This window comes from Nanorana parkeri, unplaced genomic scaffold (genome assembly GCF_000935625.1).
Source record: "Nanorana parkeri isolate BGI_ZX_2015 unplaced genomic scaffold, ASM93562v1 scaffold14, whole genome shotgun sequence".
In the NCBI taxonomy this organism is placed as follows: Eukaryota; Metazoa; Chordata; class Amphibia; order Anura; family Dicroglossidae; genus Nanorana; species Nanorana parkeri.
In genome coordinates, this window is record NW_017306282.1 from 766131 (window position 1) to 780551 (window position 14421).

Sequence of the window (14421 nt, forward strand, 5' to 3'; positions counted from 1 at the left end):
GAATTCAGAGCAGAGTTGCCACTCTCGTGTAGGCTGGGCCTGCTTGCATTACAGTGGGATGAAAGAAATGTTGCAGGAGACATGGCTATCAGTATTATCACTGCTGATACACAGGCTTCTAGCTTGTCAATTAACACCCGGCCACACCTAGTCCTGCTCACTGCTTTCTAGATTGACAGCACTTCCTCTGCTTCTGAAACCCTCCCACTGTGAGCTGCAGTGTCTGGGAGGGAAGCACGTGAGACACAAATGAAGGAGGATTTGGCTCAAACAGGGACGGTAAAGGAAATTGTTTTGTTACTTTATGAGACTTGTGTATCACATGGTAACTGGAACAGGTACTTGTTTAGACAGAGCCTGACAGAGGATCCAACCCTTCCCCACTCTATGCACCAATAAAGGAAAACAAATGGCTTTAGATACACTTTAAGTTGCGTCTGGCCAAGGAACAGGCATGGGTACCACAGACAGAGTGGAAGGGATATCGGACTGCCATCAGGAGGGGGGGCATGGGTACAACAGAGTGGAAGTGATATCCCTCTGCATTTAGGAGGGGGGCATGGATACAACAGAGTGGACGAGATATCAGTCTGCAATCAGGAGGGGGCATGGGTACAACAGACTTAGTGGAAGGGATATGGGACTGCAATCAGGAGGGGGGCATGGGTACAACAGACATAGTGGAAGGGATATGGGACTGCAATCAGGAGGGGGGGCATGGGTACAACAGACATAGTGGAAGGGATATGGGACTGCAATCAGGAGGGGGGGCATGGGTACAACAGACATAGTGGAAGGGATATCAGAGCACAATCAGGAGGGGGGGCATGGGTACAACAAACATAGTGGAAGGGATATCAGAGCACAATCAGGAGGGGGGGCATGGGTACAACAGACATAGTGGAAGGGATATCAGAGCACAATCAGGTGGAGGGACACGGATACAACAGACATAGTGGAAGGGATATCGGACTGCAATCAGGAGGGGTTTGTAAGGATGGCTCTATGAATACTGTAAAGTGCGAATAAAGCATAATCGTTTGGAACTGCATATGGAGAATGAATCCAAAAATGAGAAGAAATCATAGATGTCTTTTAAAACAATAATTTACTACCAGCCACCCAAACTACAACCCTCATCAGATGGCTTTATAAACTTCTGAGGCTGATGGACTGTCACAATATCCAGAAGAAAAAGGCAGTTTGTAACCGGCACTAGACAATTGCAGACTGAATCTGAATAGATGCAATAGACAATACCTTCAAATTCATTTACTCCATTTACCAGTCGGGCACAGCGGTCACCAGAAAAGAGGCCTGAAACATGGACACCTACCATCTCTTGTCTAGAGTCCTGCGTGCTTTCATCAGCGGCGCTGACCACGTCCGGCGAGGAAACGCAGTACTCTTCATTCCTTAGTTCCACGCTAGCTGTGTCCCCTGTGGACTGATAGTTTAATGAAGAGAAGTCTTCCAGTCCTGACACAGAAAAAAAGAAACAATCTTAGGCCTGCTGCAGGTACAGTGGTTTATACAGGGCAAGCAAGTATTGAATGGTATGATAGCACCTTTAGGTTGAACTCCACCTCAGACAAAAACAACTTGAACTATAACTCTCACGTCATCTTGCAGGAATCATTCAGACTTTTTAACATAAACCAATACTGTAAGGTGTGCCTTACTGTAATCCATGGTTGTTTCCCTTCTCTTTGCTGCTCTTCCTTTTAAATCCTCATGTCTTCTCATGCTTGGGGAGAACTTCCCTCTGCAGCTGAGTGCCTCTTCCTGTAGTGCTGGCTCAGGTTGTGAACCTTCACACAGACGCTGTGTATCCATTTCAGAGACAAGGCAGTCTGCTGCAAAACAGAAGTTCTGCCCAGCATGAGAAGAGATACGGATTTAAAAGGAAGAGCAGCAAAGAGAAGGGAAACAACCATGGGTTACAGTAAGGCACACATTACACTATTGTTTTATGTTAAAAAATCTGAACCTAAAAATATTGGGTTTAATGTCACTTTAAGTATAATTCAGCCTTCACAGAGGTGACAGAAAGCCCAATTCCTGTATAGACGACCAGTTACTGAGTCTTAGTTGTCTGATTGGTGAGAACAGAGAGGTGTACAGCAGAAAAGAGACTAGGGCAATGCTTGTTCTCACCGTTATTGGTAATATGTTATTTGTGCCAGATATTTTTATATTTTTTTCTCTGCGACAAGTGTGCTTGTGAACCTTTATCAGTGTTGTGCAATGACTCGAAATGGAAAACAGAAAGCGGTTTTCTGCTGAGCGGTTGCCAGGATTCTATTATCTATGAAGCCTCCGTGAGGTGTGGCGCAGTGGTCAGGCTCTGCGATTGATTATCGCTTCCGAGTTGGCCTGCAGCAGCCGAACGCGGAAGCAGTCCAAAGCCTGACCAGCACTCCACAGCTCACAGAGGCACCATAGATACCAGAATTCTGGATGGGTTCCTGTGGCAGTATATCCCTGAGCAGGAAAGGACTGTACCTGACAACAACATCACAGCCAGTCCGCTGGTCCCGGCAGGCTGAGATTAGAGATTCAGAGGCTTTTTTAATACAATTTTTACTTCAACACAAATGTCAGTACAATACTGGTTTTGTATTTAATAAAAAGCTTCTCACTTAATGCACTATTGCAGTGAACATGTTTGTACCAGAAATAACCCGATTAATCAGCTGTAATGGCTACTATGATGTCTGTTATTCCACATCATGAGAGTTTTACTTCTCGAGTGTTTGAGTGCAACCATATTTGCTCTTTAAAAGGAGAACTATGAGGTGAGTGCTTTTCACTCACCTCATAGTTCTAGCCGACCTGTGACAATGAGACTGTCACAGGTCGGCTCAGTAGATCGGGAGGTGAGCAAACACATAGGATGGATTCCCCCCTCCCCACTCCGCCAGCGCTGACTGGCGGATCGGATGGGGGAGGGGCGGGTACAGCTGGCTCTGCCTCTAGATAGGCAGGGCCAGCTGTCACTCACGCAGCTGGGCGGATCCAGACATAATTGTCGGGATCCGCTTCAGCTGCGGCGTCTCAGTATACCGCGAGCAGTAGCTCCTGCTCGCGGTATACTGAGCTTAGGGTGACGGGAGGACGCTAGTTTGTGTCCTCCCGTTACCCTAAGGAGAACTATGGGGAAAAGCCTTAACCCCATAGTTCTCCATTAATACTTCCATGTTTTGAACTAGGGGTGCACCCTCTGTCTGTTTTCTATTTTTCATTTATACAGTTTGGTGTCTCCCTGCCTCTTATTGGCAGTAGTGCAGCTATACCTAGCTATTAAGTGGGATACTTCTCTACAATTTGACTTTCCTTAAACATTTGAAGTACCTTTTGGAGGGAGGAACACAAGTGGTCCACAACTGTTGTTACATTCTTACATTACTTGTGCAGTGACGATACTAGTGAAGACAGGAGCGTTGTCTGCTCCCCTATCACCACCTACACATAGGCCCATTATCATGAGGGACCAGATGATGCAAGATGGACTGGGCTGCTTTTGTTGAAGTGCACCAGTCAACACAATACAATGAAGGTAATCAATTTTTCTGCAGCAAAGCATTGCCAATATTTCCCAGTGAACTGATAGCAGTTCACTTGGAAGAGGCAATCAAAAAGAGCAGAAGCAGCAATCAACACTTTGTATATGTGACAGCTAAATCTTCCTTAAAGGAAAAACACCCAAATGATCAATAATTCGGGGTGCAGATTTCAAACTCTTCCCTACCCGCCTCCATAGGGTCACTCCCGTCGCTCTCCACCAGGTGTTCATCCAGCAGGTTGCTGTCTATGGAGATATTGTCCAAGGAGAACTGGGAAGGGCTTCTCTTCATGTTCTTGTAAGAAACAGAGAAGGTAGGCAGGTTGGACGGACAGCGATCCTTAGGGGTTCCACTTAACAAAAATACATGGAAACCAGGTTTCAAAAATCAAAAGAAGTAACTTCGGAAAAGTCATAATAATAATAAAAGGCAAAACAAAAGTGGGTTACAGGAGCGAGAAATAAAAAGAAAACTCTAAATCTTAGAACCCCTAAGTAAGGTTATGGGATTTCCTATCTTTCTATATAACAAACTTTGACACCATAGTAGAAGGTTTTGCCTAGACCAGGGGTAGGCAACCTTGGCTCTCCAGCTGTGCTGAAACTACAAATCCCATAATGCTTCTGCCTCTGGGAGTACTGCCTGTGGCTTGCAATGCCTTAGGGATTTGTAGTTTCAGCACAGCTGGAGAGCCGAGGATTGCCTACCCCTGGCCTAGACAATAATGACAGTTATTCAAACCTGCAACACTTAAAGAGACCCTGTCACCAGATCATTCATGCAACAATCTTCCTAGAACATGTTATGTGCATTTAACCTTTTTATGCATCATATTTACTTGTAAAAGCCTCCCTTGTATCAAAAGCCCAGAGACAGCTGCTGGGTGCCGCCATCTTCAATGTAATGTTAGCAGCCCCACCAGACTCAGAGCTCTCACTCAAGTGACACTCTATAGAAGGGATAGGCAAATTCTGGCCCTCCAGCTGTGAAACTTCAAATCCCAGTATGTATCTGCCTCTGGGAGTCATGTCTGTGCAATGCATCATGGGATGTGTAGTTGCACTACAGCTGGAGGGCCCAAGTTTACTTACCCTTGCTCTATAGTATTTCCCTTCAATTCTTCACCGGGCAGATGCATACAATCTAATACAGGGAGGGGTAGAGGAACTTGGATAACACAGAGAGTAATTAGACACTCCCAGAAAAAGTGAGGGATATTTTGGTAAAATATAAAAGACGTGGTCACGCCGGGTAAATAGAAACCAAACATTTCAAGCCTTAAAATTGTGTGCGGCCGCAAAACGTTAATACGCAAAATTGCCCATAAGAGATGATTTAAAAGCTTTCACCATTCATCATTTTAGTGTCATCAGTGACTGATGGCCCTAAAATTATTAACATGTGTGGCGCAATTGTCAGTTCTTAGTGCTTTGGCGCACCAAACGTGCAATTATGGTTGTATGTGCGTAAACGTGAGAGCGGGGAACTTAATAAAAAAAACAAATTGGGGGTTTTTTTCTACATTGTTTTAATGCGACTAATTTTTTTTTTTTTTTACACTTAATGTTATTGCTATCACATAGGGGGATGACAAACCCCCTATGTGACAGCACAGGCACACCCACAGGTCCCCTTTATGGAGACATTTGGTGTTTGGGGTCCCTAGGTGACATTAGGGGTCTCTAAAAGAATGTGATGAGACAGATATCTGCTTCACCAGCTTCTTCTCTGGCTGTAACAGCCAGAGAAATGACAGCTGAATGTGGAAGTGATGTCATACGCATCACTTCTGCATTCAGAGATGGGAGAGGAGTTCAGCCGCTGGGAGAGTGCCGATCTCCCTCCAATCTTAGTGCAGAGAGCCAACAAGCCGGTCCTGGGCCCACAGAGGGGACAGCGGAGCCCGGGATAGCTGGTAATGGCGGGGGGCGCACGCTGCTGGGCACATACAAGCGATCAGATGACTATAGAGCCGCCTGAACGCTTGCTGTTTACACTTGTCAATGTGTTCTGCTCGTGCTAGGGGGCGCGTGCGAGCAGAAAAAAAAAATCCATCCGCTGTGGGGAGTTTGCTGGACGGCAAGCGGTTCATGTCAACCTGTGCTTTGCCCATGCAGTGTAAAGCAACAGGTACATTTTGAAGCGTATATCTTGGCAAAAAAAAAAAGAAACTAAACACATATTCTGCTCACCTCTGAAGAGCTGCTTAAACTGTTGGCACTATATAAAGCCCGTATAATAATAATCTCTGCATGTTCCCATGTACTACAGAAAAATACCTAATAATCTGCCAAAAATATTTCAGTTTGAGCCGACAATGCTGCATCTGCTGCACTGATGTCAACTAGCATTGTTAGCCCTGCCTAGTTCCCCCCTTGAACTACAGACTACCTCCTTAAGTTTTGGAGATGAGGAGAGGGGAGGTGTTCTGTAGTCAGAAGAGAACTGGTCAACATTGCTTGGGATTTCAGAGGCAGAGATGTGCTGAAGATATTTGTTTTATTTTGCCCAGACATACAGTAATAAGTCCCCACGTTTCCAGCATCCATTACTAAAAAGTCCACGTTGGACCACTACAGGACTGAATGTCTACCAACCCACATATGATGTGCTGGGCCAATCCCCAAGAGTCAGCGCTGCCACATAGAGAGAGTCATATGTAGTGATGAGGATGGGCTTGGTGCAAACCCAGTTAGCTCAAAACCTTGCTTGCCACCCCTCCTCCTGACCCCACTGCATAGCCGGCAAATTATTGGGGTAGCGGTCAGAGTTTGCCCCAAGCCCAGACACATCACTAGTCATATGGTGTTCTATACACAGGAATAACAGGCCTTTTCTTTACTCTTGTTGTCTGAACTGAGCAGTGGAGGGGCAGCTGGAGCTTCAAATGGTACCTGTTGCTTGGTCCTGCATGGGAAAAGCACGTGTTTGCCTTAAAGTGTCCATACACATTGATGTACTGTCAAACTACAATGCAAGTCTGGAACCAGGTTAGGCTGTCTGTCATAACAACCTGGATGAGAAGATTGGCTAAACAGAATTACAAATCATGTGGCAGGTAGGACAATTCACAGATAACCATTTGTGTATTTGGCTGCTTAGCTGGAGCTACAAGTATTAAACGTTATTAGAAAATGACTGAAAGTAATTTGCATTTTGGATTTCCTGCACATTTAACATATTCTTCTCCTATTGATTCAAGTCACGATGAACAAGAAAATCCCATTATTACCTTGTGTCAGTTTGTTTCCTCTGAGCCTCAGAGTACTGGATGCTGAGAAGAGGATCTACAACATTCTCTGTATCAGGGGCTTGAAGATTAATAAGATTCTCTTCAAAGTGGCTGACTGGACAGGAAATGTTATCATCGCTATTGTGGGCTTCATCTGAGTGGGCATCCTCTTTAAGACCATTGACATTAATCAGCTGTCCCAAGACTCCATCCTCTACCTTCAGAATGGACCCTTCCAAACATTCCATCCTTGGCTCAGTGTTGCCGGGTGACTTTGACAGGCTGACATCGGGCAAATCAATCTTTTTAGGGTCTAGAATTGCTCCAAAGTCACCACTGGCAGAGTCAATGATTAAGTCAACAGTGGAGTTACCTACACTATCCTCTTGTGCACTCCCTGATGGAGAAGATCTTTTGTTTCCAACCAGAGGGCTCCCTTCTTGGGAGAGAGGGCAGTTGGATGTATTTTCCTCCGGTAGAGGGTGCAATAATAAAGAAACCTCAGCACTTTTTAGCAGCAGACCGATGGACAGTTTGGTGTCCTCAGCCGGTTTTCCGGTCACGTCTTCTACATCCTTCCGCAGATTGTCCACGACCTGCTTTAGTGATTCCTGCAGCAGCAAAAGGAAAATATACTGGTAGTGATTCATTTGAGCACTCACGTGCTTCTGAATATAAGCAAGGACCTGGATATCGGCTTGTGGTAGCTCTGGAGAGGGTGGGGCTGATAAGCTGCTGTCTAAGGATTGGGACTTCTGCAGTGGCGTACTCCGGCCATCCACATCTGTGCTATAGTATTGTTTTAAAAGTTTTTTGCGTTGCAGACGACCGGCAAAGTCCGTCGATTCACTTTTGGAAAGGTTTACCAAACTATCGTCATTGGAAACAATCTGTTTCTGAGACTGAGTGAAACGTGCGGGCTGGCAAAGCCAAATGGAAAATGGGAAGGAGTCAACAAAATTTACAGGTCGACCTTTCCCGCTTTTAATCCCTTCATAGTCGACCCAGAACTGTGTGAAATGTATGGCCCAGATGTCTTTAGCTGAGGATGTCTTCAGCGCATTGGTGTCCAGCTTTGGTGCGACAAAACCTTTGTAGACATCGTGCATCTTAGTGTCCTGCTCAAAAGCATGCCTCTGAAATATGGGGTGCAAGAGGTCATGGCTGTTCTCTGAGCGGGGAAAGGAGGTGAATGTTTTGGAGAAGAAGGGGTAATTCTTAAAGTCCTGGAATATGGCTTCAAGGTCTGAACGCCGACAGTTTGGGGACTGCCTTGTGTTGCTGGCGATCACTTCAGAAGTCTGAATGCTGATAGCAGTTGGCTGGTCGTGGTGACAGTCCAACTTCTTTTGTGACGGCAAGATAACCTGTAAAACAAATAACCGGTCAATTTTACAATATCATTGTTTTTCTTCTGCATCAAAGCATAGCATTTAGCTTTAAAGAAGAGCTCTGCTACACCTTGTTTGTCTCTTAGAATATGCGTGTTCCCACTGCTCCTTTGTACCGCTGACCTCGTTATGTCTGAACCAGGGAAAAAAGAAACTGTGTATGCTCTACCGTGACTCAGAAGGCTAAAAGGGACAAGCAAGGATGCTTCTTAATGGATTCCTGTATGTACTGATATCTGACCATATTGGAGAGATTTCCCTAAACTTTGTGTCCCCTCAATCAACACCTGGTTGCAACTATCAGATTATGTGGATTGGAGCAACATTCACCATATTTATTCCAAGATAAATTTTGTACAAGGCATTCTGAATTGAAAAAGCTGGTCTGATGTCCAGTGAAACGTCTTCAAGAAAAATACAGCAAGTCCAGTTGCCTTGACTTATTTTTTACAGATAACAAGTGTGCAGATAAGGGCTTTTCACTTTTCCCTAAATTTCCTAATCTGCATTTTTTTTTAGGGTCAGTGAATTCAAGAACACCTAAGCCCGAGACAGCCAAGCCCATAGCCTTTGTCAGAAGGAGTTCATCGTCAGCAGGTCTTGGTATTTCTTTTATGACAGGTCTGTTTAAATTCCTGCACCTTTAGTTTCCTCATACTACACTTATTTCCATCACTGAACATCACTGCTTCTTTTGAGCACACAATCTGCAGGGCTAGTGTGGTCCTGAACACTTTTTGACAGGAAGGGCATCCAAAAGCAAAACCACCGACATAGGAAAGCGGCTTTTTTTCTTTTTTTTTTACAAGTTAATTTGCAGTTCTCATTCAAACAATTCAATTCCCTTGTGTTTGGCACAACCTACAAAGCGCCCATGGATAGAATTTGCCCCTGTATTTCCTGTAATAACATTGTAAAAAAAAAGAAGAATAGATTTGATAACGTCATTATAAGCTGCCATGCTGTGCTCTCATCAAATATACATAGTAAGTAAATATCATTCATGCATGGATTAGAGAACCGCCTGGAATATCAGACTGAATTATTCAGCAGGGTTTGTTCTCCCTGCAAAAATCTGAGAATTACCTTCAGCATCAGACCATCCACTCGAATATCAATGTGCTCGTCAGACTTGGAGCTGTCATTCAGTTTGTACATAGCCATGAACTGGTCGACGCTCTGCCTCAGATCCAGAATGAACTGGTTTAGCCATAAGATGCTCCTTTCATCCACTGTAATTTGCAGTGCATTCAGCTGTACATAGAGGTTGGAACTTGGAACTAAGAACAAAAAAAAAAAACATAAGTGGTTTTATTAGTCAAAAAGTCATCTGTAAATGTGTTTCTGACTGTATACCTAGGAGTGCTTTGTGTGTTTGGGTGTGTGCCAAAAAAATAGCACCGGGTCTACTAAAATTTGCTGCTAATAAGGATTCAATCCCACGGTTATCATAGGACATCCTTTAAACTGAAACACCCAATAAAAACTTTACCTGAAAAGACGACAGTGATAAATGTATTTTTTATTAAATAACAGGTATTTATATAGCGCCGACATCTTACACAGCGTTTTACATACTGCACAGTCACATCAGTCCCTGCCCTCAAGGAGCTTGCAATCCAAGGTCTCGAGTTCACATGCATATATACAGGGCAGAGTTAAGGTGCCCATACACTGCTCGATTCTCGTACGAGAACCGGGCGAAATCCCGCGATCGTACGAGAATCGAGCAGTGTGAACGAAGACGTGCGACCGTTTCTACGCTCGACGAACGCTCTACAAAACGCTCAAAAATATAAATCCCATTGTATTCAATGGTCTCGTTCCCACCTTGGCGTATTTCCGCCCGTCCCTAACGCGCTACAAAACGGCCCACGCCTGAAAAGGTACATGTACTGCTTTGGGCCGTTTTGTTGCGCGTTGGGATACAGCCAAGTAGCCTTCGGTAACGCACGTTTGTCGCGCAACTTTTTTACTGCGAATCGCAGTAAAAAACGCGCGGCAGACACGCATATGCAATACGCCTAGCTGTGAACGAGACCTTAGAGAGGAGCCAATTAACCTTCCAGTAGGTCTTTGGAGTGTGGAAGGAAACTAGAGTACCTAGAGAAAACCCATGCAAGCACAGGGAGAACGTGCAAACTCCATGCAGATAGTGTCCTGAATGGGATTTGAACCCACTAACCACTAACTTAGAGCACTAACCACTAAGCCCCTGTGCTGCCGCCCACACCACCATTTCATTAAAGAGGAATCGCCGGCTGAAGCCTTTCTTCAGAAACCAACACATCAGGAACGATCAATGGTTCCTTTTGCCGACCCCCACTGCACTACAGGGTAAATTAGTGATGTAGGAGTTAGAGGGAGGAATCACTTAGTGGGATGGGTGTACAGCACTATATAACCTCCTCAATGCGATATAATCTGAAGATTGAACACTGAAGAGGAATCACTGTAAACCACACTTCCGATTTCCTGGACCCCCGCAGCACTAAGTGATTCCTATTTAATGGATTAATCCGCGCTAATTAGGAGATAATAAAACTAAAAATGGATCCGTGGTTAAAGGCCGCTAGATAAAGGTTAATACTCAAATATGACTCGAGTAATACCCGTGGTAAAAAAGCCGCTGGACAAAAAGTCATAAAATGTGGAATGAATGTACAGCGCTATAATAATGATTAATGATTCTGTGTCACATTTTGGTTTATATATTTGACACAGAATCATTATTATAGTGTATTTGTCACAGGTATATCACACTAGGGAAGTTGTTTAGCGCTGTACATTCATTCCACATTTTATGACTTTTTGTCCAGCGGCTTTTTTACCACGGGCATTAGTCGAGTCATATTTGAGTTTATGTTCGACCTAATTATATATCATTTTCACCTGATATTTTTGATCTTGTTTTTTTTTTAATTTGATTATATTTCACGATATTGGACGTCATAAGGTTCTTCTGACTGGTCCAGTATATGACACAGAATTATTCACAGTTTATTTATCACAGATTATATCACATTGAGGAGGTTATATAGCGCTGTACACCCATCCCACATCTTTTGAGGTTTATTAACCTTTATCTAGCGGCTTTTAACCACGGATCCATTTTTAGTTTTATTATCTCCTAATTAGCGCGGATTAATCCATTATATAGGAATCACTTAGTGCTGCGGGGGTCCAGGAAGTTGGAAGTGTGGTTTACAGTGATTCATCTTCAGTGGAACAGCATTTGGCAACGTGGGTGGCAAGGGAGGCAAGTATCCTCTACCTTTGTTACCGGTACAGTTATTATTGGGAGTTTCAGTTTGCTGAAAAACTAACAGGCACTTTTAAAACACACCTCGGGTTGCCCTATCCCCGAAAACAAAAGTAAATCATTAGATCGACTTTTGTCACAGGGGCATGCTGGAAAATTGTTGGTCCAATAGTACTTCCAGCCAATCAGCTGCAAGCACTGTTCGGGTATCCCGACAGTGGCGGGCACCGCGGGAGATTAGTTCATCTACACTGTTAGCACTCCACTGTAGGAGGAATCTGTCAAATATTTTTTGTTCTGAATGAGAAAAATTTCTTTGTGTACCCAACTTTATCAAGGCAAGTCAAGCAAGTTCGCAAATATGAAATAATAGCATTTTTGCTTTTGTCTTGCTGTCCCCCGAGTGTTTTACAAACATCCACCCACTGCCTGATCAAGTAGTAAGCATATGTAGAGGGATGCTGGGAATGCCCTCTGCCACACAACAATATGCCTCTCTTCTCCTGCCTCTCTTGAGATTCCATTTTTTATTTAAACAGCTCAGCTACCACAAAGGCAACTATTGTTTGACATATGAAGCGTGGCAGCTGTTATGCTATAAGGCATATTATTGTAGGCTGGGTTCACTATGGAACATAGAAGGTATCAAACACAAGTTAAATGGGGTTTCTAGCACAAACTTTAGTGGAACACAACTGCAAGTTGAGAGGTCTTACGTCCTAAAATGCAATGCGTGTGCAAAAAAAAAACCCATCAAGCATTACAGAGAATATGTCATCCCTCTATAATAGAATATATATATACAGGGCTCAAAATTTCAGGTCCTGAGCTACGAGCCAGGCCTTCAAAGTTACTCGCCATCAGTTGCCCTGCATAACACAAACAAACACACAGCACAACACACATACAGACACAGCACAACGCACAGGGCATTACACATACAGCCACAGCACAACGCACAGAGCATTACACATACACATTTCATCTGAAATTAATTTTTAGTCTTCGCACATGTGGGGGGGAGCAGTTTTCACTTTTTTTTAAATAATTTTTTACATTTTTATTATAATTTTTTATTTTTATTTTATGATTTATTTATTTTTTTACTGTTGGGGGGGCTTCGGGGAAATATTAGGGGTCCAAACAGACCCCTGACATTTCCCTTTTAAAATAGAAAAGAAATTGAGGACACCAAATCCTCAATTTCTTTTTCAGCACTCAATGAATGGGAAGCACTCAGTACAGAGGCTCCTCCCAGTCAAATATTTACTATCAGCTGTTTCTGAATGGGGAGGAGCCTCTGTACTGAGTGTTTCTCCCCATTGAGAAATTCATGAATGAACAGGCTGTGATGTGAATCACAGCCTGTTCATTCATAACTGGGGACACATAGTACTATGTGTCCCCAGTTATTTACAAACACCGGAGTGATCAGACGATCGCTCCAGTGTTTGTCCTTCTCACACGGAGGATCGGTAAGTATCAATGATATTGATACTCTGCCACACACAGAGCCGCTGTCATCCTGAAACTGACAGGATGACAGCGGCTCCGATCTCCTCCCCGCTCGGCCATCCTGATAGCTGAGGGCGCGGCTTCTCTCCCCCTCACCGCTCCGCCATCCTGACAGCATGCAGCGCTCCCTCCTGCGCCCCCCTGCTTAGACGGACGGACGGACGAGGGAGCGCTGTCATCAGGTCGGTGAACAGGAGAGAAGCCGCCCCGAGGAGGCTTCATTTCCACTCGCCCCCACGCAATTTTCCCTCGCAAATTGCGAGGGGCCGAGTGGAAATTTTGCGCCCTATATATATATATATATTAGTCCTTTAATTCCCTGCACTGCAAGGTTCAGGAACACAAGAGTTTTCTACTATAGGTCACAGCAGACACCTATAGACCCCATGAACACCTATAAGTACAATATATAGGCAAACATAAGCCTATATGGTTTTACATAAACATTATCTATTCCCAGCATGCACCACAAGATGGTTTCTGTATAATCTGTATAATGTAGTGCAGTAGCTCTTAAACCCATGTCTCTCTCACACGCTGTTTACACTGTCATATAGGATGTTCACTAAAGGTGCCCATACACCTTACAACCATCGCAAGACTTTTGTCTTGCGATGGTTGTAAGCTAATTAAAAGCTTGTACGATCTGCCCATCTTGGACAGGCAGATCGTACTTGCGATCATCGCAAGCCCGCCCCCTTGAGGGGCGGGCTTCCGATGACTGCAATGAGGGGCGGGCTTCTGATGACTGCAATGCTGAACGGGCAGTGTGCGTGTACGCACATCGGCCCGTTCGGCAGTTGTCGAACAAGCAGGCCACTAACCCGCTGAGAATCGTACGATTCTCGGCGGGTTTTCCAGCCTGCTTGTTCGACGGAAGACGTGCGACCGTACAGTAGAAACGGTTGCATGCCTTCCATACACTTTGCGATTATCGTACGATCGCGGGATTTCCCGCGATTCTCGTACGATAATTGTACAGTGTGTGGGCACCTTAAGAGAGGCATGTGTGATGGTAACTATTAGGGATGCACCAATAATAGTAACGGTGCCGAAAAAGAGTATTTGGGCCAGTGCGAGTACTTCCCCAATACCGAAACTTCAGGTCAGAGGAAGATTTCCTTTGACCAGCAGTGCCGTAGGGGAACATGGAGCCGGCTTCCCGGCCAATCATGAGCCGGTCCATTACTCGCCACCCGGCTTTCTGATCGTCCAGGAAGCCAGCCTGATTAGCTGGGTAGCCAGTTTCCCCGGCCAATCAACATGGAGCCGGCTTCCCGGGCAATCAGGAAGCTGGGCGGCATGTCATTACCCGCAAGCCGGCTTCCTGATTGCCCAGGAAGCTGGCTCCATGTTGCCCTACGGCACTGCCAGTCAGAGGAAATCTTTCTCTGACTGGAAGTTTCAGTATCAGGGAAGGTATTGGAGCATTCCAATACCTTCGCCCAAATGCTC

The 14421-nt window shown here is 44.7% G+C and overlaps 1 protein-coding gene across 1 annotated transcript in view; it reads right to left on the bottom strand.

Annotated features, from left to right (window-relative positions):
• UHRF1BP1L (UHRF1 binding protein 1 like) overlaps window positions 1-14421 on the bottom strand; it is a 79382-nt gene that overhangs the window by 15545 nt on the left and 49416 nt on the right. Inside the window, exons 13-16 of the mRNA XM_018558046.1 lie at window positions 9276-9469; window positions 6799-8165; window positions 3752-3918; window positions 1337-1479 (exon numbers count right to left, since the gene is read on the bottom strand). Of these exons, the coding sequence (XP_018413548.1) occupies window positions 1337-1479; window positions 3752-3918; window positions 6799-8165; window positions 9276-9469 (1871 nt within the window). The remainder of the gene's footprint in view (window positions 1-1336; window positions 1480-3751; window positions 3919-6798; window positions 8166-9275; window positions 9470-14421) is intronic.